The sequence below is a fragment of the Typopeltis vanoorti genome, chromosome 3, assembly GCF_054136105.1.
Source record: "Typopeltis vanoorti isolate ZY-2024b chromosome 3, IOZ_Tvanoo_1.0, whole genome shotgun sequence".
Classification (NCBI taxonomy): domain Eukaryota; kingdom Metazoa; phylum Arthropoda; class Arachnida; order Uropygi; family Thelyphonidae; genus Typopeltis; species Typopeltis vanoorti.
In genome coordinates, this window is record NC_143551.1 from 36,287,455 (window position 1) to 36,311,039 (window position 23,585).

The 23,585-nt window shown below is 38.6% G+C and overlaps 1 protein-coding gene across 2 annotated transcripts in view; it reads right to left on the reverse strand.

Annotated features, from left to right (window-relative positions):
- Positions 1-23,585, reverse strand: part of LOC150108046 (uncharacterized) — a 342,334-nt gene that overhangs the window by 195,853 nt on the left and 122,896 nt on the right. For both annotated transcript variants that reach the window (XM_090390587.1, XM_090390586.1), the window contains exon 9: positions 22,219-22,347. In XM_090390587.1, the coding sequence (XP_090246713.1) occupies positions 22,219-22,347 (129 nt within the window). The remainder of the gene's footprint in view (positions 1-22,218; positions 22,348-23,585) is intronic.

Here is a 23,585-nt window from a genome sequence, read left to right on the forward strand (position 1 = left end):
AGGAATGTTTATTCATTCTATAGTACGTTACACAATTATCAAAATTACACTTAACTAAGCTGAGTTACACTTGCATGTAAAGCCATTTAACCAGACAAAATCTCACCATAATCAATACCTCACATTAAAAGACAATATCAATTTAAGATGTCCTACTCTCATTCATTTAACACATTATGCAAGAGATTATTCCATTTGTTCTAAGTCTATTAGACAGTGACATGCCTCAACAATTCAATATCAAACTCTACTACAACAATTAGCAAGTAGATTAAATACTAGAGTCCTGCTACCAGTTAATAAGTCCTATCACATAATATACCAGCACTTTTCTACACTCTAGCTTTGTTCAGATTACAATGGAACTAGAAAGGTTTTACATTAATGACCATTTAGATCATGTTGGAGTCTCCACTTGAACAATTTTCTGAATTCACATGGCTTGTCTTTTCATTCTACAGTCCATTGTCTTCGAACACGACCAACTAGTGATTACTTTCACGAATCACCTTCTTGCCGATGTGGGCGAAACTGCTCTGCCTGGATAGGTCCTCGTGGTTCGGCATGAAACTTCAGTCCGCGCTGACAGTCTAGCTGCACCGTTGTTCGGCCTGGACTGGAACACTACCTCGCTGCATAGCTGCCACTGACCATCATTCTTCCCGACCACTCGAACGACTTCCACCGGCACCCGAAAGCCAAAAGGAGAAGAAGCAAAAAAAAGCCCTGAGTTTGCGCCACCCAACTTCTTATATCCTCGCATAGCTGCTCTCACTACTATGGCACCTAGGCCTTTTGCACTCAGTACTATCTTCTCCTCATTACATTTTCGCCATGGATATCTTGCACGTACCTTGGACCTCGCACGCGCTACTGCCTCGGGTTACGTCTTTAAGCCGATTATTTCACTGTGAACTTTGATCTAACCTTTCCCGTTCCATTACAATTCTCACTAAATTTCAATTTTTGTCTTTTATTCACAGGACAGTTAACAATATAAAACAATTTAGAAGAATTTACAAAACAAAGGACTAATACGTTATTTACAGTTTCATTTATACCCATATACAAGTACTTCTTTGGGAAATTTTGGTATCTTAGTTAAATCCCGAATGAAATGTTTTATGACAAATTAAATCTTTCATTTAAGATTTAACATATATATATATACAGGGTGGTTCAAAATTCATGTACAAACTTTGAGGGGAGGTAGAGAACATCAAAATCAATCATATTTACATAGGAAAGCATGACCAAAAATGTCACCTGAAAGTGATAGGTGGCGCTGTTCGGCAGCGCTCCAGGTGAGCAATTGGGGCTTCCTCATTCAAGCTTTCGACATTGTACAAAGAACATGCATTGTTTTACGAACGCTGAGATGGCAGACATGCACTCGTTTTACCATATTATGTATCCAACAACTACTGAACTGTTCAGTTATTATTATTAATATTATTATTCAGACCTCCAAGGAGTCAAAAAAGACTCATCGAGGGAGGTCCTTCCTAAGACATAAAGTCTGTCAAGACTCATCAAGGGGAGGTCCCCCCCTGAGAAACACAAAGTCTATCATACCACGCTTTAAACTCACTGACCGTTCTCGCTCCCACCATTCCATCAGGCAATGCATTCCACGGCTCAACCACCCTCCACACAAAGAAACCACTCCTTACCCTCTTGCTCACAGTTTCCTTTCGTAACTTCCAGGGATGGCCTCTTGTCATCACTCCTTCCCGCTGTTCAACCAAGCGAAAGAACTCCCCAGTGTCAACCCTGTAACCACCTCTCAACAGTTTAAAAGTCTCAATCATATCACCTCTCCTTCTTCTATCCACCAAACTCTGCAGTCCACATTCTCTCAGCCGATCCTCAGAACTATCCTTGTACAGTCCTGAAACCATCTTTGTCATCCGTCTTTGTATCCTTTCCACAGTTAATTTATCTCCTTCAAATCCTGGGGACCAAATCTGAGAACAATAGTCCAAGTGTGGTCTGATCAGAGACTTATACAACGGAATGATAACCCTCTTATCTCTGCAGGTCAGTGTCCTTCTCATAATAGCAGCAATCCTCTGTGTTACCTTCACCACCTTTGCAATATGTCCCCTAAACTTCAGGTTTCTATCAATCATCAACCCCAGATCTCTTGTCTCCCCTACTTCCTCCAGTATAATTCCTCCTATAGAGTATGCAGCATCCCATTGATGTTTCCCAAACCTCAAGACCTTACATTTTGCTGCATTAAACTGATACCTTCATTCATTAGCCCATCTATCTAGCTTATTTAAATCCTCTTGCAGGGCTACCACATCTGCACTATTACTAATAATCCTTCCCAGCTTCGCATCATCTGCAAACAACTGAATATCCCCCTGCAGTCCACTGGCTATGTCATTGATATAAAGGTTAAACAATATAGGTCCTAGTACTGAGCCCTGTGGGACCCCACTTGTAACCTCTGCCTCCTGGAAACTGCTCCACCATACACAACTCTCTGATACCTATCAGACAGCCAATCCTGAATCCAGTTGACCAATCTGACATCCAGACCCATGTGCTGCAACTTACATATCAGCTTATCATGTGGCACCCTGTCAAATGCCTTCGCCAAGTCTAAGAAAATTGCGGTATATGCCTTTCCCTCATCTAATGTTCTTGAAACTTTATTATAAAAGGCTAGCATATTGCTAAAACAAGAGCGTCCTTTCACAAATCCATGTTGATTCTCACAGATAACATTACCCTCATCTGCCCAATGCGGTATACGGTCCCTCACTACTTTCTCCAAGATCTAACAACTACTGATGACACACAGACTAGTCTATAATTAGACACTTCCAGTCTGTTACCACCCTTATGCAATGGCACTATCTTACCTTCCTTCCATTCCCTGGGCACCTTTGCCAAAGCCAGACTTTCATTGAAAAGCCACGTTAAAGGCACTGTCGATTCCCTAGCACATTCTCTCAAAACTCGTGGTGAAATACCATCCAGTCCCACAGCTTTACTGACATCCAGAGTACTCAGTATCTGAAACACACTCTCCTCCTGTACCTCCAGACCTCGAACCAGTCCTATCCCTCTAGCATTAAAACTGACTCCTCCAGGATGAAATACTGCAATAAAGTGTTCATTGAACAATTCCACTATGTCCTCTGCATCAGTCACTCTATTCCCATTTTTATCCCACAATATCATTCTTCCACAGTCATTTCTCCTCCTACTGGCCACATAGCTAAAAAATTCCCTAGGATTTTCTTTGGATCTTAGGGCCAATCTCCTCTCATATTTCAGTTTCGCTTTCCTTACCACACTAGTCACTCTTCTGGCCTGTGTCTTATATTCCTCATGCATCTCTTCACCTGTCTCCTTATATCTCTTCCATAGCCTCTTTTTCACATGCAATTCCTGTTTAATATTGTTTGTCATCCACTTTACTCCAAATTGCGTCCTTTTCTTCACTCGTGGTATACAACTTACCATTGCTGATAACAAATATTCTTTCACAATTTCCCACGCACTAGTGATATCCCGGCCTTCCAATTCCTGCCTCCATGAAATTTCCCGAAGTTGACGTCTAAGACTATTATAATCACCTCCCTTATAATTCCACATAAGTTCCCGTCTCTTTGATACTCCAGCATGTCTATTCATTTTCCAAGTCAAAACCATATGGTCTCTTTCTCCAACTTTTGGGAGAGATGTCATCTCAGTTATTATCAACTCTTCTGATGCTATAACCAAATACAAAACTTTTGAACCTCTTGTTCCCTCTGTTACATGTTGCCTAAGACATTTGTCTCCCTCAAGAATTCTAGAAATTCCATTCCCCTATTGCTACATGCATCTTCCTCTCTCCAATTTATACTACTGAAGTTAAAATCTCCCATAACAATCATTCTTCTTGCACTTGCCAAACTTAGCTGTCTAAACATGGTTTTCAGAAGGATGAAGAGATGTTGGAAAGGGTCCAAAGGCGACTGACTAAGGTAGTTTCTGACCTCTGGAATGTCGAGTATGAGGAAAGATTGAAAAGATGTAATTTGCAGAGTCTAGTGGAGAGAAGGAAGAGGGGAGATATGATAGAGACCTACAAGTTGGTAAGGGGTTGTTATAGGATCAGTGGTGGAGAAGTTCTACAGCGAATAGTGGGAGATCAGGGGAGAACCAGAGGTCATCCCTGGAAACTGTATAAAGAGGGTGTGAGTAGGGGAGTGAGAGGCAGGTTTTTTTCTTGCAGAGTTGTGAATGATTGGAATGCCTTGCCTGAGAGTGTGGTATCTGCAAGGAGTTTGAATGTGTTTAAGACCCGGTATGATGAGATGTGTGTGAGATAAAAGGACCTCCTAGATGAGTCTTTGACTCCATGAGGTCTTGTTTAATAATAATAATAATAATAAACATCTCCTGGTCCCCATCCTCTGTGCTCCTGGGTCTGTAGCAACACCCCACTAAATATCCTGTCTTGCCTACCTCTACCTCACACCATACGTTCTCAAAATCATTTGTCTCACTTCCTTCCAAATTCTCCACTCTTAGAGGACATAGGTCATCACTTATCATAAGCAGTACCCCACCACCACGCTTTCCCCTCCTATCCTGACAAAAAATGCTATACCCAGCGACTTCTATTCCTGTTGTTATATCCCCTTCTGTCAACCACGTCTCAGTGATCGCAATAATTTTTGGCCAGGCTGATGCTATCTGCACCACCAATTCCTCTCCCTTATTCCGGATACTCCTGGCATTAGTATAAAGCATATAAATGCCATTTTTTCTATACCCAGCATTATCCCTTCTAGACTCCACTGGGCTCAGTGTTACTTGACATTGTCTCCCTTCTCCCAAATATCCATTCCCACAAGAGGCCACCCCTGCTATCATCCTCCCTGGGACACACTGACTCGTTCAGAACAGCAATCTCTCCAGATGCCTACGTCCTTCCTCATTCAAATGTAAACGGTCTCTCGCATACAATTCCTCTCTTTCCTCAAACGCACCCCAAGCATCCACATATACCAGTCCTCTCTTGTCACACATTCTCGCTATTATGCCATTCAATATCACTGCTCTTCTGCTCAGCTCATCATTATCATACCTAGGCAACACGCACACTATTTTTCCTCTCTCTCTGTCTTCTTCCATACAGTCTCAAGCAAAAATCTCATATCTCTTGCTGCCCGACTTACATTACCACTCAAGTCATTCATTCCTACCATCACAATCATCTCATCCACCCTTTCACCTCTCTTAATTGCCATAGCCACCCTTTCTATTGTTCCTCCTGGCAAACACTCCTCACGCATCCTATCTTGAACACCACGGATCATTGAGTCGCCATACATTATACCTCTTACCATTCCCTCGCTCCTATTGTTCCCATTCTCTCCTCTTCTTTCATTCCCATGCCTCTCTCTTTTACTGTTTTCATTCTCTCCTCTTCTAGCACTCCCATACATCTCTCTCATTCCCTCTCTCCTACTGTTTCCATTTTCTCCACTTCTAGCACTTCCATATCCCGCTCTCATTCTGTCTCTCCTACTACTGTTTCCATCCTCTCGTCTTCTAGCATTTCCATACCTCTCTCTCTCATTTCATCTCTCCTACCGTTTCCATTCTCTCCTCTTCTAGCACTTCCATATCTCTCTCTCATTCCGTCTCTCCTACTGTTTCCATCCTCTCGTCCGCTAGCATTCCCATACCTCTCTCTCTCATTCCCTCTCTTCTACTGTTTCCATTCTCTCCTCTTCTAACACCCCCATACCTCTCACTCATACTCCCTAAATTCTCTCTCTCTCTCCTACTCTGATTTGCCTTGCATTTATCTCTTCCATTCTCCTAATCTTATCTTTCATACTTCTGCTCTCTTTCACAAGACATTCCACCTCCTCTTTCAACTCATCTATCTCCTTCTGCAGGTCAGTCACTCTTAATCTAAATTCACTCTCCCAAACAAAACCATCTCCTAAACTTTCACAGTCACTCACACCTTCCACACTATCAACTATTATTTTCTCATTCTCTCCTATCTCACTACTTGTCTTCCTACATTCATTCCCCGTTCCTGGAGCAACAAAGTCGGATATCGATATATCTAATGTACTTATTTCCTCCAACTGCCTGCATTTTGCGCACATACGTTCTCCACTCTCTTTAACAAGCCACATATGTAATTCCCGAGACGCATACATGCCGCAAGTACTGCATGCCACAAAGTCCCTTATGATATTGCTAATAATTGAGTTCTTAAATGGCGGAGGACTTGGCATTACGCCACTTGCGACTGCTGCTGAATCCACCATCATTCCTTACTGCCGAGTAGCGTAATCTTTAATAATTATTCAATTAATAAATAAGAGGGAAAAAAAGTACAAACATCAGAACATTTAAGTACTAAATATAATTAAATAAAATGAAATATAACTAAATACAGTAACTTAGCTTCGTTTTGTCTTCCACCGTTACGCGTTCGATTCCGACGGTACCAAAATATATTATATCGCGACAGCAACTAACTTCCAAAAAACAACTACTGAAGTACACTCGTATTCAGAGAAACAATTTAGCACTCAAAAACGCAGAAAAATGGGGAAAAAAGCGGACTATTCACCGATTAAAAATCACTTTCTTCTGCACAGCTCAAATTCACCATTATGCCTAATAAAGTTTTTTACACTACTTACTGCCTTGTGTTATTTCTGTATGTGTTATTTCAGTGGTATTTCCAGTCATGCTTTCCTATGTGAATATGGTTGATTTTGATGTTCTCTACTTCCCCTCAAAGTTTGTACATGGAATTTTGAACCACCCTGTATATAAGAAAAATGCATTTGGAATTAAGTATCTGGAGAAAGTGTTGTGCAATAAGAGAGTGGAGTACAAAATCAAGGGCATAAGAGCTATTAGAAAAAATGCTCAATATAGTTTCTCAGGTCTTGAATATGAATTCAACAGTCATTACTTTGAATGAAAGACAACTGTGAGTACAAACTGCAATTCAGGAATATCAGGAGATTTTGGCATTGGTTAGTTTGCTTGACCAAAAGTTTAGCATTAGGATGAGAGAACAAGACAGGAGTGGGGGGGGGGGGAGAGAAGGCATATTGCTAATGACAGCAAAATAATTACATTCATCAAGGTAGTAGTTCAGGAAAAAAGCAGAGACAGGACACAGCACATTTATTATTATTACAATAACCTCTACAGAATTAGGACTCATTGTGAGAGACCCACTCAACCAGCAACATGTCTATCATACTGAAACCTTGAAATCATTTTATATTCCCTTCATTCACAACACATTACCAAAGTATGTGTATGTTGTGAATACATTACACTCCAGCAATGTATTCCACTCACCAAACACTGAGTCAACAACAGCTTTAACTTACCTCATTAATGAGTTTTTTATGATTTTTAATGCATGGATTGGAGACTGGCTGTTTGACAGGTATCAGCAATTTGTATATGGGGGCAATATCCCAGAAGAAGAAAGCAAGTAGAAAGGGAGCAAAATTATTCCATTTTATAAAGAGGGTGATGAGACTCAGTAGCGCCTCAGGATTTAATCTTGGGGGGGGGGGGGGGAGTTGAGAATACACACTACGCAGCACATACAACCTATGACTGAGCATCTGCAATGATCGCTAATTCATAAGTAGTATAGAAACAGAAGACACGACACAACATAAATAAAGAAATGAATTTTAATTAGGAAAAGATTTTTGGAAAATTTTCTAGTGTTTTTTCCCTTTTTCTTTGGGGGGGGGGGCCCATTAGCTCTCCCTCTGGGTGCACCACTGATAAGACTAAAGTTTGAATTACAGGTCAACATGTTTGTCTGGTGTTGTGGTAAAGATGTTAGAGAGGCTGGTGATGACCAGGATTCAGAATTGGGTTCATGAAAACATTCTCTTGGATGAACAATGTGGGTTTGCTAAAGGAAGATCATGTTCTAGCCATCTACTTGCTTACTTACTATAATAAGGTGACAGGTGCACTGGACAAAGGAGATCTATACATAGTGGTAAAATTAGATTTCACTAAAGCTTTTGATAGATTTTGATATGAAAGAAGTAATGAAAGACCCATGAGTGGCACATGTGAATTCAATTATTAGAGGTGTGGTAAACAAGAAGATACACAAGGTTTGTTTTCCTGGAGGTAAAATGAATAGAGTGATTGAGGAGTTCGATATGAGGAGTAAGCAAACAAAAGAGTTGGTAGTGGTAATGAGAACAAATGACATGAATGAGAACAAGGAAAATGTAAGATTAGATACCAAGAGGTTGTTGAGAAAGATAAAAGATAATAGTGCAATAAGAAAGGTAGTCAGTGTGTTGCCCATGTGAGGTGGCGAGCATAGACTGTAAATGATATTATTATTATTATGTGACACCTCCAAGGAGTCCAAAGACTCATCAGGGGTGGGCACCTACTCTACAACTCTAAGGTCTCCACTACTCAATCCACCAACTACAGCAAACTGCATCATCTACACCAGTAGATGAATAAGCGTTGTGCGAGAAGTTCTCCTGGAATTTGTCATTTTAGTTTTCTAAGCATTTTTCATGAATAAATATTTTATAGTGGAAATATTCTGAGGAGAATAATATTTGTGAATATGTCGAAAAGCTCAGACCCAGAATGCCTAATAACATCTGTTAATTGTATTGTTAATTTTCACACATCGAAACCCTTCAACATTTGGGCAAGGGAATACAGCTGTTTATGACCAGTGATAAAAATTGCCTGCAAGTGGATTATAACAATGGGTGGCATATCCTCTGTTCTCAAAACTGAAGGAAATGACCTCTGTGTAGCAAATGTCAGTGACCAAGCTGCATATTTTTAAACATGGAAATATTCATGAATTATCGTTCATTTTCACACAGAAATCTTTCAACAATCGGGAAAGAGAATACTGCTGTTTATGACCGATCATAAAAATTGCCTGCAAGCCGATTACAACAATGGGCAGCGTATCCTCTGTTCTCAAAACTGAAAGAAATAACATCTGTGTTGCAAATGTTAGTGACCAATCAGCAAGTAAGTATAAAGAAAATTTTTCCACTAAAATTAAAGATCAAGATAGTCTGTATCGGGTTCTCAAATCTAATAATACTGAATACTTTCTTCGCAAGTTCGAATTGTAGGGTGAAAGTTTCGAAACCATGGTGCCATGATTTTTTAAAAGTAATAGGCCTGCAGATTTAAATTTTAATATGAATAAGAGACAAGGGACTTTGTTTAATTTTGGCATTAAGAAATCTCTTATTGAAGGTGTTTGTGATGCAACAGATAGTGAGTCATCCACCACCACCACCAGCCTACAAAGTGATCTCCAGGATGAACAAAAGGAGGGTAAACTACCAGCACACAGGAGAAAAAGTCTGCATTCACTCATAAATACTTATAATAATATTATACATTTTTGGTGATCAGAATGGGATATGTCAATGAAAATCAGCACAAATTAATTTAAGGATGTTTATGTTTAATTGATGGTTAATTAATTATTAATTATCAGTTATTAATTAATAATAAAAAATCAGCTAAATTAATAATTAATTATTAATTAATACATTACAAAATAACCAAGGTGTTCCGTGAAAATTTCAGGATTTGTGAAGTGTTCCCTCATAGGAAAAGTTTGGGAAACGCTGATCTACACCAACACCATCTACTACCTACCACTAGCGTTTTCACAGACAATCACAAACATCCATGCCCATGGCAGGATTCGAGCCAACAGTTTTTTTGGGTAGAGAGCAGACACGCTAACCACTCGGCCAACTAGGTTGGGTGGTTAGCATGTCATATGTGGAACTACAAGGCTGTTGATTATAAGAAGCTTAGAGCACAGATTGCTGCTGTGGCATGGAATGAGGAGTAGAGCAGATGCTGTGGCGTTAAAAAAAGACTTGAATAGACTGAGTGAATGGGCACAGGGAGTGTAGATGCCAGTTGAATGTTGTGAAATTAAGGTTTTAAAATTTGGAAAACAAAGATGGAATATATATATCCACTCTTGGTGGATATATATATTGTTGGAGGTGGAGGAAATAAGAAATCTTGGGGTGATGGTGAATAAGGATCTAAAATTTAGAGGACACATTGTTAAAATCATCAGGACAACACAAAGAATTCTGGGAATGATGCAGAGGACACTGACTTGTAGAAGTAAGGAGATCCTTATTCCATTGTATAAGGCCTTGATTAGGCCACATAGGGACTACTGTGCACAGATTGGGGCACCTGGTTTTAAAAAGCAAAGAGATGTTGGAAAAGGTCCAGAGGTGACTGACTAAGGTAGTTTCTGATTTCTGGAATGTCAAATATGGGAAAAGGTTGAGAAGATGCAATTTACAGAGTCTGGTGGACAGGAGGAAGAGGGGGTGATATGATAGAGACATATAAATTGGTAAGGGGTTGTTATAGGATGAATGTTGAAGAGGTTTTCATAAATGGTGGGAGATCGGGGGAGAACAAGAGGCCATCCCTGGAAGTTATATAAGGAGGTTGTGAACAAGGGAATGAGAAGCAGGTTTTTTTTGCATGCAGAGTTGTGAATGATTGGAATGCCCTGCCTGAAAACATGGCATCTGTAGAGAATTTGAATGTGTTTAAGACACAGTACGGTGAGCTGTGTGTATGAAAAAAGGTCCTCCTAAATAAGTCTTTGACCCCATAGGTTCTTAGGATAATCATAATAAAACTAAGAAACCACTCAGCCGGCTTGGCTGGCTGAGTGGTTAGCATATTCGAACCTGAGCCCAAAGGCTGCAGGTTCGAATCCTGCCGTGGGGATGGATGTTTGTGATTATCTATGGAATTACTAATGGAAAAGGCGGTAGATGGCATTGGTGTATTTGCAGTTAGTTGAAGTTGGTGGATTGAGTAGTGGAGACAGAGAGATGTAGTGTAAGTGTCCTCCCTCGATGAGTCTTTGGACTCCCTGGAGGTGTCCCATAATTATAATAATAATAATAATGATGATGATGATGATGATAATAGTAATAACTTGGTTTGGTATTCCCAAAAAAATAAACAACATACTAACTGCCATGAGAATGGTTCTAATATAAGAATGGAAACGTTATCTTTTAAAATAAATATGAAATTTGAAAAATGAAATATGAAAATGAAAAATGAAATATAAAAATAAAAATGAAGCAACAATCTTGATGGGAGATTTCAATGCTAGAGTGAGAAATAACCCAATAACAGGATGCATTGGATTAGAGGGAAAATCAGTAATCAATAACAATGGAATTTTATTAAGAGACTTGTGCATATTTAACAATCTAAAAATCAGCAATACTTTCTTCAGGCATAAAAATATACATAAGTACACATGGGAAGCAAGAGGAACAAAATCAATAATATATTACATTATTATTAACAACAAACTAAATAATAATATCATGGATACAAGGGTTTTTAGAGGGAGCGAAATTGATAGTGATCACATGTTAGTTGAAAGCAGATTTGAATTCATAAAAAGAACCACATACTTCAAAAGAAAAAAAGATAACGAACCAACCTTTAATAAAAAATTTTAAATTCACCTCCTAGAACAGGAGAGTATTAGAAACTTATATAAAACCAGAATAAGAGATAAAATAAAACCAACCAGAAACATTATTGAAACTGACTAGAAAAATATAAAGGACACCTTACTAAAAACAGCAGAAGAAAGTTTAGGACAAATCAAGGAAAAACAAGAAATTGCTCAGAACTTGGAATGATGACTTAAAGGGGTTAATCGAAAGGAAAAACAGGCTTTTAAAATCTATCTGCAAAAAAAAAACACTGCTAACTATATACAATATATTACTAAATCACATAAGCAATTGAAAACGTAGATACAAATATAAATTAAATTACACTTTAATAAATATTTCCGATATTTCGGCAACGTCATGTTGCAATCTTCAAAAGGAACTTACAAAAAAGGCATGTGCACATAGGCACTACAACACAGTAACTGAAAATGAAGTGATGACGCTATTGTTCTCCTAAAAGTCCTGGTGGTTCCTCCTAGCGGGCTCAGTAGGTGTTCTTGGCCGTTGGGTTGAAGGTCTGCTGATGTAAGCCTCCCAAATTTGGGGCAGTCTCATACAACCAAATTTGTTGAGGTTTGGAGAGTTTCTTAGGGCTGAGACTAATTCCATAAATAGTCTTTCGAATTTGTATTTGCTACAGTGTATTACTGTAGCTTTCTTCCACTGTATTCTATGGCGTGTATCAAGAGCATGGTCTGCAAGACCAGAATGGCTATACTTGTAAAAATGGATGTAGTCCTTGTGTTCCGAAATTCTGATATTCGCTGTCCTGCCTGTTTGGCCAAAATAAGACAGTTTACAGCTGAAAAGGACCTGGTATACACCAGGTAGATCTAGGGGAAGTGGTTGATCTTTAGTAGAGCAGATAAGGGATGCCAATTATCTGAATGGTCTGTAACAGGAGGTCGCGTCATGTTTTATTAACATTTTGGTAATTTTTTCCGAGGTGCCTCGGATGTAGGGAATGGTGATGGATTTAGAGTAATCCTTGTTGTGAAGGAGGGAGGGGGGGGTTGTGATTTGTAGGTTTCAATATTTCTTGGATTTTTTTTTGTTGGGGGGGGGGGGGTAGCGATTGGCTGAGAAAGTGTCAAGGATGTGATTTAGTTCAGTGTTTAAGGCCATGTCGTTAGAACAGATTAGTTTAGCCCTGTTGTATAGTGTTTTCACCACTCCATATTGTTGTGAGGGGGGGGGGGATTGTTGGCGAATGTACCTGCCTGTATGGGTGGGTTTTCTATAAACTGAGAAAACCAAGGTTCAATCAGGCTGGCAGGTGACTAGTGTGTCTAGGAAAGGGAGGTGGTTGGTCTTTAGTGAATTCTGGGGTGTTGGTTGTTTAAGTGTGTTAAGAAGGAGAAGAGTGTATCAGAGCCATGTGGCCAAATAGCGAACACGTCATCAGCGTAGCAAATCCATATGGTTGGTTTTTGTGGGGCAGAGGCTAAGGCTTTTTCTTCAAAGGTCTCCATAAAGAAATTGGCCGAGAGTGGGGAGAGTGGTGAACCCATGGCTGTCCCCTCTATTTGTTTGTAGAATTTTTCCTGCCAAACGAAATAGCCTGAGTTCATTGTGAACTGAAATAGGGCTGAGATATCGGGAGAAAATTTAGCTTGGATTAGCTCTAAAGTTTCCTTGAGTGGGACATTTGTGAATAAGGAGGAGACGTCAAAGCTGACCATTATGTCAGTATGTTGGAGTGTAAGGTTTTCTATGCTGGCTTTAAAGTGGGCTGAGTTTTTTATGTGTGATGGTGTGTTGCCAGTATAGTGTGTGAGCACTTTGGCCAAATGTTTAGCTAATTTGTATGTGGGGGAATCAGTGCCAACCACTATGGGACGTAATGGCACATTTTCTTTATGTATTTTTGGGAGTCCATAAATATGGGGGGGGGGGATATAGAGTTAAACAGCTTTAATATGTTGGTAACTTGTACAGGCCAAGAAGTGACTTTCTTAAGGAGCCTGTGAAGTTTTCTGATTTGTGAGTTCGTGGGATTGTATTCGATAGGGACATAAGTAGCCCGATCTAATAGAAGAGCGATAAGCTTACCTGTGTAGTCCTTTTGGTTAAGTACTACAGTTGCATTTCCCTTATCCGCTTTGGTGATAACTATTTCTTTATTATTCCTCATTTCCTGCAGAGCTTTATAGTCCTTGTTAGATATGTTGGTTTTTGGTGGTCTTACTTTGGAGAGGACACAAGCTACATCCAGTCTTACACTGTTGACGATTTGATTTGGAAGGTGGCGGATTCTGCATTCGATCTGGATCATAATATCCTCACTAGGTATTTTTCTGAGAATTACCATCATCCACGGAGATGCGATCGCATGGAAGGCCTGCCAATACGGTAAAATGAAGTTGAAACGTACAAACCACAACCCCCCCCCCCTCCACAACAAGGATTACTCTAAATCCATCACCATTCCTTACATCCGAGGCACCTCAGAAAAAATTACCAAAATCTTAAAAAAACATGACGCGACCTCCTGTTACAGACCATACAGAAAATTGGCATCCCTTATCCGCTCCACTAAAGACCAACCACTTCCCCTAGACCTACCTGGTGTATATCAGGTCCCTTTCAGCTGTAAATGGTCTTATTTTGGCCAAACAGGCAGGACAGCGAATATCAGAATGTCGGAACACAAGGACTACATCCGTTTTCACAAGTACAGCCATTCTGGTCTTGCAGACCATGCTCTGGATACACGCCACAGAATACGGTGGAAGAAAGCTGCAGTAATACACTGTAGCAAATACAAATTCAAAAGACTATTTATGGAATTAGCCTCATCCCTAAGAAACTCTCCAAACCTCAACAAATTTAGTTGTATGAGACTGCCCCAAATTTGGGAGGCTTACATCAGCAGACCTTCAACCCAGCGGCTAAGAACACCTACTTAGCCTGCTAGGGGGCACCTTCAGGACTTTTAGGAGAACAATAGCTTTATCACTTCATTCTCAGTTACTGTGTTGTAGTGCCTACGTGCAAGTGCCTTTTTTGTAAGTTCCTTTTAAAGATGGCAATATGACGTTGCCGAAATATCGGAAATATTTATTAAAGTGTAATTTAATTTATGTTCGTATCTACGTTGTCAATTCCTTAAGTGATTTAGTAATGCATAACCAACGTATAAGCCTGTCTATGAGAATTATATACAATATAAGAAATTACGGGCTGAAGTCAGAAAGCTTTCTATAAGTATACACAGAGAAGATTGGAGTAAATATGTTAAATCATTAGAGCAGGATATCACTGGACCACAAAGAATAGATTTTAAAATTGTTAGACAACTACAAACAGCAGAAAATGATCGATTAAGTAATAATCTAATTTCCATAGAGGATTGGATAGAACATTATAAAATAGTGTGGAATGATAAACAGGAAATAGAAACAATGACAAAACTCACAAAATTGAAGATACCAATATACAGGAGAATACAGAAGAAATAGTAATGGAAGAATTAGAAAAAGAATTAAAAATCTCAAGAAATAGAAAAAGCCCAGGCCTGAATGGAATATGTGTTGAGGTCTTTAAATGCAGACAACAAATTAAAAGAAAACCTACTTTAACTCTTCAATAATTTCTGGAAATATCAAAAGATCCAAAAGAATGGGAAACTAGAGTAGTAATAAATATTCACAAAAAAGGTCCCAAGGACAAATATGGAAATTACAGAAGCATTACTCTCTTAGCAAAGGTTGGTCAATTGGTAGAGCCTCTGGTACTAATGGCCCACGCAAAAAAGGTAAGCAAGTTTGAGCGCGGTTAGTGGTTGGAAGGAGATAATCGTTCGATGCTGTTGCACACTCTCCCTCGATGAGTCTTTGGACTCCCTGGAGGTGTCACATAATAATAATAATAATAATAATAATAATAACAGCATCTAAACTATATGCAAACATCTTAAAGAACAGGCTAATTAAACATACAGAAACTTATTTAGAAGAAGAACAGTGTGGTTTTAGAAGAGGGAAAGGATGAACAGATGCCTCTTTCACAATGCAACAGAACGTAGAAAGAGAAAAGAATTTAACATGCCCACTTTTCTACTATTTATTGACTATGAAAAGGCATATGATAACTTGAACAGAAATCTACTCTGGAAAATATTACAAGATGATAAAATACCTCCTATACTAATTAAAGCAATAAATAGTCTATACAGAGAAACAAAAATTTGCATCAAATTTGCAGATGGAACATTATCAGAACCTATAGCTATTAATAAAAGGAGTAAGACATGGTTGCAGCTTATCCCCAATCCTATTCAACATTTATATAAACAGAATCCTAAAAGAATGGAAAACAACTGTCCAAGATTATTATTATTATTATTATTTAGGGCTCCAAGGAGTCAAAAGACTAATCACGGGAAGTCCTTCCTAGGAAACACAAAGTCTATCAAGACTCATCGTGGGAGGTCTCTCCTAGGAAACACAAAGTCTATCATAGCACTCCTTAAACTCATTGATGTTTCTCACTCACACCACTCTATCAGGCAATGCATTCCATGGTTCAACCGCCCTCCATGCAAAGAAACCACTCCTCACCCTCTTGCTCACAGTTTCCTTTCGTAACTTCCAGGGATGGCCCCTTGTCATCACTCCTTCCTGCTGTTCAACTGAGCGAAAGAACTCCCCAGTGTCAACCCTGTAACCACCTCTCAACAGTTTAAAAGTCTCAATCATATGACCTCTCCTCCTTATATCCACCAAACTCTGCAGTCCACATTCCCTCGACCGATCCTCATAACTAACATTGTCCATCTTTGTTATCCCCCTTTGTACCCTTTCCACAGTTAATTTATCCCCTTCAAGTATCCTGGGTACCAAATCTGAGAACAATAGTCTAAGTGTGGTCTGATCAAGGTCTTATACAACGGAATGATATCTCTTTTATCTCTATAGGTCAGCATCCTTCTCATTATTGCAGCAATCCTGTGTGTTGCAATATGTCCCCTAAATTTCAGGTTTCTATCAATCATCAACCCCAGATCTCTTGTCTCCCCTACTTCCTCCAGTATAGCTCCTCCAATAGAGTATGCAGCGTCCCATCGATGTGTCCCAAACCTCAAGACTTTACATTTTTCTGCATTAAACCAACATCCCATTCATTTTCCCATCTGTCTAGCTTATTCAAATCCTCTTGCAGGGCTACATATCTGCACTATTACTAATAACCCTTCCCAGCTTCACATCATCATCTGCAAACAACTGAATATCCCCCTGAAATCTACTGACAATGTCATTGATATAGAGGTTAAACAATATATGTCCCAATACTGAGTCCTGTGGGACCCCACTTGTAACCCTCTACCTCGTTGAAACTGCCCCACCATGCACAACTCTCTGATACCTATCGGACAGCCAATCCTGAATCCAGTTGACCAACCTGACATCCAAACCCATGTGCTGTAACTTAAATATCAGCTTATCATGTGGCACCTGTCAAATGCCTTTGCTAAATCCAAGAAAATGGCAGTATATGCCTTTCCCTCATCTACTGGTCTTGTAACTTTATTATAAAAGGCTAGCATAATACTAAAACAAGAGCGTCCCTTCACAAATCCGTGTTGACTCTCATAGATAACATTACCCTCATCTGCCCAATGCTGTATACAGTCCCTAACTAATTTCTACAAGATCTTAACAACTACTGATGACACACAAACTAGCCTATAATTAGAGACTTCCAGTCTGCTACCGCCCTTATACAATGACACTACCTTACGTTCCTTCCATTCCCTGGGCACCTTTACCATAGTCAGACTTTCACTGAAAAGCTTTGTCAAAGGATCTGTCAGTTCTTTAGCACATTCTCTCAAAATGCATGGTGAAATACCATTTAGTCCCACAGCTCTACTGAAATTCAGAGTACTCAGTATTTGGAACATGCTCTCCTCCAGCACCTCTATCCATCTACTATTAAAATTTACTCCTCAGGATGAAATACACCAATAAAGTGTTCATTGAACAATTCCACTACGTCCTCTGCATCAGTCACTCTATTCCCATTTTTATCCCACAATGTCATTCTTCCACAATCATTTCTTCTCACACATCACACGTCTTCCCTCAGGCAGTCTATCCTTCACGGTTTACTGCAAACCCGACACATACTGGCCAATATATACATGCTAACTCATATCACTACTCTTCACAAAAATTTGGAGTCATTAACGCCCTTAAAAACAGAACTATAACAATTTGCTCTAATGAACAAGCTCTTAAACAAGAATTAAAGATTATTATCAATACATTTATAAATAATGGCTCTAACAAAAATACTACTAATAAAGTTCTTCATAAAACTTCATAAAAAAAAATATAATTCTAGTAAAACCATAGCCATCCCATACATTAAAGGGTTATCGGAAAAAATCAATAGAATCCTACACCATTATAATCTTAATGCCACTTTTAAACCACCTATAAAATTAAAAAACATATTCACCTCCTCTAAGTATCCTCTCCTCCCATTGGCACATCCTTTAGTTTATTGCATCTACTGCACCTGTAACTTACCTTATATTGGTGAAACTGGATGTACAATTTCTATACGTAAAAAACACAAAAAAATACATTAAATATAACAATTTTGGAGAAGCAGGTGTCTCAGATCACGCTCTCAACACCTTACACCGAATTGACTGGAAAAGTACCTGCTCTTTACATCATACAAAAACTTGGTATGAACGAAAATTTAAAGAAGCCTGTGAAATTCTGATTAATCATCCTAATCTCAACAATAATGGTGGCATAAAATTTCCAAGTATTTGGATGGCACATATTCACCCTACTTAGTTTCCTGCATACTTTAGAACTTTTAAGAAATTTTCAGCTTTTATTGGAACTATTCCATAGCAGTTTGGTTGGAATTTATATGTATACTTACATAGTTATATATGTATATATATATATACATACATTAAAGATACCAAGCTATTTTAAACCTGGTTTTAATCCATTTCCCAAGTAAGCAAACAGACAAGTAAGTCAAGTTTGTGCCTGCTAGGTGACCCACACGTAGTGCAAGTCTTAGGCAACTCGTGGTAAAGGTGGAATAAGCTCTGATCATTATTCTTAGTATTTACCCTTAATGCAAAGCACATCTCCTTGAGGAGATGTATGATGCTATGCATTAAATGCATTAAAGGAAAAGGGCCACTACCCAGACCGGTTTTGACCGGTCTGGGTAGTGCTTGGTATCTTTAACGTATATTATACCCAAGGTAAAAAACTTTCTATATCTATCTCTCATCCTGAGATTTTTATTTAATAAGGTCAAAGCACCTTGTGGCAACTTGTTTTGGTAAAATACTTATAAGCTCAGTATTACTTAAACCTTGGTATTTCTAAGCCTTGCTCCCATTGATGAGACCTCAATAAAGGTCGAAACCAGTCTGGGTAGTGGCCCCTTGCCTTCAATGCATAGCATCATACATCTCCTCAAGGAGATGTGTTTTGCATTAAGGATAAATACTAAGAATAGTGATCAGAGCTTATTCCACCTTTACCACGAGTTACCTAAGACTTGCACTATGTGCGAGGTCACCCAGACTTGCACTACTTGCAGGCGCAAACTTGACTTACTTGTCTGTTTGCTTACTTGGGAAATGGATTAAAACCAGGTTTAAAATAGCTTGTATCTTTAATGTATATTATACCCAAGGTAAAAAACTTTATATATATATATATATATGTATATAAACATGTTGCTCTCCAGCCCAATATAATTTTGTAACCTAATAGATAATAATAATAATAGGACTCTAGCTTTGATGTAATAAAAGTTTTTTTTCTTCTCACCAGAAGTCAGGCCAATAATTGTTATAAAGGTTGGTGAGTAACTTTAGCAAACCATGTAGATTGTAGTGCAGCTTGTTTCTTTGTATATATGTGTATGCTCCAGATGATGATGATGATGACCTTGATATGAAGGTCGAAATGTCAAGTGTTCATTTTGGTTTATATTAAACTAAAGTTTTGCTCTAACACGATAGTTGTCTCCATAATTTTTCATAATGTAAAAGGCAAAATCTACAGGACAGTAGTGAGACCAGCTATGAAGTATGCAATGGAAACTGTGGCCCTGAAGAAAAATAACACCAGCAGGATTCAGGTAGCGGAGATGAGAATGCTTAGGTAGATGTGCAGTGTGACCAGAAAGGATCATCTGAGAAATGACTATGTAAGGGGAACAGTGAAATTTACAAACTTAGGTGCGAAGATATGGCAAAGTTGAGATAGTTTGGTCATGTGATGAGGAGGAGGACGAATGTGGGAAGAAAGGTCATGCGGATAGATGTGCAGGGGAGGAGGAAGTGCGGGCAGCCAAAGAAGGAGGGAGCTGGAGGAGGAGGACTTGAGGATGAAGAACTTGGATGTGGTTACAGCCCAAAACAAGAGAATGTGGAGGAGACTCACTAAAAACAGTGACCCTACTTAAGTGGGACCAGCTGCAGAAGAAGAAGATAAATATTAAAAAGAATTGTTGAAAGGGGGCATCCCTGTTGAACTGTTTATCTCTTTCGGATATGATAGTTCATAATTTAATCTGATTTGTATTTGATTATTTTCATATATATTTATGATAGCTTTTAGAATATTATTTGGTAGTTGTCTTTCTTTTAATATGTTAAATAAAATACTTCTAACTTTATCAAAGGCTTTTTCAAAGCCAATAAATGTAATATGTGTTTCTAAATTGTATTCTCTTCTTTTCTCTATTATTAAATTTAGGCAAAAAGCCAGGTCTATACATGATCATCCTTTTCTAAATCCATTTTGTGCTTCTAAAATAAAGCTTTCAAATCTCCATATGGATATGTGGATATGTAGCCAGCAAAAAAAAGAATGCAAGTAGTGCAAGTCTGGGTGACCCGCACATAGTGCAAGTCTTAGGCAACTCGTGGTAAAGGTGGAATAAGTTCTGATCACTATTATGGAAGGATGACACTGATGGGAGAAAATTTTATAAGGAGAACTGCTCTGGAAGATATAGTGGAGATACTTAATGAGCAGTTCATAAAGGTCTTTCATTCTTGTGAATGTGACATCATGGAGATTGAGAGCAGTTGATGATGGGGAGGAGAGAATGACTATAAGTGAGCAAGAGGTGTATAGGGAATTGAGAAAACTTGATGTTAATAAGGCTGTTGGACTTGATAATATATTACCACGTATTCTGAAGGAATGTGCCAGGGAGACTTGACATATTTTTTTTAATATGAGTGTTGTACTGGGTCGAGTTCCAAAGGAGTGGAAGGAGGGCAAGATTGCACCACTTCATGAGGGAGGTGATAGAACTCAAGCATCAAATTATAGGCCTATCTGTGTATCAGGTGTTGTGGTTTAGTTGTTGGAGAAGCTTTTAGTAATCTACTTACTTATTCCAACACTGTGATGGCTTCCTTGGACAGAGGAGAGGGATACACAGTAGTATACTTAGATTTTGCAAAGGCTTTTGATAGATTACTGTGTTGTGATAAGTTGAGAGTCAAACCAGAACAGATGGGGTTTTATATTAGATTAGTGCATTGGATCGAAGACTGGCTATCTGATAGGTATCAGCAAGTTGTGTATAGGGGAGCAATATCCTGAAAGAGGAAAGTTACTAGTGGTGTGTCTCGGGGATCTGTTTTAAGACCATTGCTCTTTAATCTGTATGGTAATGATATTGGCAAAGATTTGGATGAGGATATTCAAGTGAATGGGCACAGGAATGGGGATATGAGTTCAATGTTGCAAAATGTAAGATTTTAAAATTTGGGAAAGAAAGATGGGATGTAGAATTTATGCTTGGTGGGGATATATTGTTAAAGGTGGAGGAAATAACAGATCTTGGAGTGATAGTGGATAAGAATCTGAAATTTAGGGGAGACATTACCAAAACTGTGAGGACAACACAAGGAATTTTGGCAATAATACGGAGGACAATGACTTGTAGAAGTAATGAGATTCTGGTTTAATTGTATAAGGCCTTGATTAGGCCACATATGGACTACTGTTCATAGATTTGGTCACCTCATTTTCAGAAGGATGAAGACATGATGGAAAGGGTCCAGAGACGACTGACTAAGGTAGTTTCTGATCTCTGGAATGTCGAATATGAGGAAAGGTTGAGAAGATGCAATTTACAGAGTTTAATGGATAGGAGGAAGAGGGGTGATATGAGAGACCTACAAGTTAGTAAGGGGTTGTTAAAGAATCAGTGTTGGAGAGGTTTTACAGAAAACAGTGAGAGATCAGGGGAGAACCAGAGGTCATCCCTGGAAGCTGTATAAGGAGGGTGTGAGCAGAGGAGTGAGAAGCAGGTTTTTTGCATGCAGAGTTGTGAATGCCTTGCCTGAGAATGTGGTGTCTGCAAAGAATTTGAGTGTGTTTAAAGCACGGTATTATGAGCTGTGTGTATGAAAAAAGAACCTCCTAGATGAGTCTTTGACTCCATGGGGTCTTGAGATACTAATAATAATAAAAGAAATCTCTACAGTGGTTAGTAATTTCTTTAGTGGCATATTAAAAAAGAAAGAAAGAAATTGTCTCAAATAGTGTGATTAGTCAGATAACAAGTTCCATAAATCTAAAAATAATTGCAATAAATGTATTCATATGTTAAGCATTCTATCAAAACAACTTACCTTGATAGCATTTTCTTTATTTTTCATTTCATCCATTCTTAAATGAAATTCTTCTAATAACTGATCTTCTTTGGTGAACTGAGGAGAGTTAGGCCTATTTTTATTCTCTTCATCATAATCAAAGAGAGCCTAGAAAAACATCAACAAAAAAATTGTGTCACTTTGCAACTCGTTATATATGAAAATATTTTTTTTAAGGATAATCCTACTCACACAGTGTTTTTGATCTACAGCATAAGCAAACATTATGATTATTATTATTGATATCAGACCTGCATGGAATCAAAAAATTTGTCATTGGTGGTCCACTCTTTCATACAAAAAGATCATTGAACTGTGATTTAACTTCATTCACAATTTCACAATTGCTACACTTGTTAATTATTATTATTATTATTTCACTCTCTATGGAGTCAGCAGACTCATTATGGGAGGTTCATTCAGCTGACAACATATTTATTATATCAAATCTTAAAATCCTTAACACGCCTTGAATTATCAACAGTAATCAAATTATCACATTCTAGTAATGTATTCCATTCACAGACAATTTTCCATGCAAAACATCTACTCCTCATACCCCTCTTCACCATGCTCTTACAAATTTCCAGAGATGGGCTCCATTTTTCTTCTCTCGCCTTCTGCTCATTTTATAATCCTATCCAGATTAATCCAATAAAATCCTCTCACAATAAATGTCTCTATCATATCACCTATTTCCCTCCTATTTACCAAACTCTGCAATCCACATTTCTTCAACCTCTCTCCATAGCCAGCATTCCAAAGTCCTGATATTGTCTTAGTCACTTGTCTCTGGACCGTCTCCAATGTTTCTGCACCACACTTAAAACCAGGTGACCAAAATTGAGGACAATAGTCCAAGTGTGGACTGATAAGTGCTTTATACAGTAGCACAACTGCTTCATTAACCCTACATGTTAGAGTACTTATCATAGCAGCACTATGATGTGCAGCCTTTGTAACACTTGCAATATGCCCTCTAAACTTCAGTTTATCGTCACCCATCACTCCAAATCTCAAATCTTATCCACTTCCTTGCTACACTTGATTCCTATGGCACCATCAATACAGTACACAACCTTATATTTCTGCACTCCAAAATGCAACACCTTGCACTTATTAATATTAAAACTACAACACCAACCCTTTGTCCAAGTCAAAAGTCTATTCAAATCTTCTGCTTCTTCCTAACAGCTCTTCTTCCCTCTCCTTATATCTCTTTATTATTATTATTATTATTATCCTAAGACCCCATGCAGTCAAAGACTCATCTAGGAGGTCCCTTTGTCACACACACACACACACACACACACACACACACACACACACACACACACACACACACA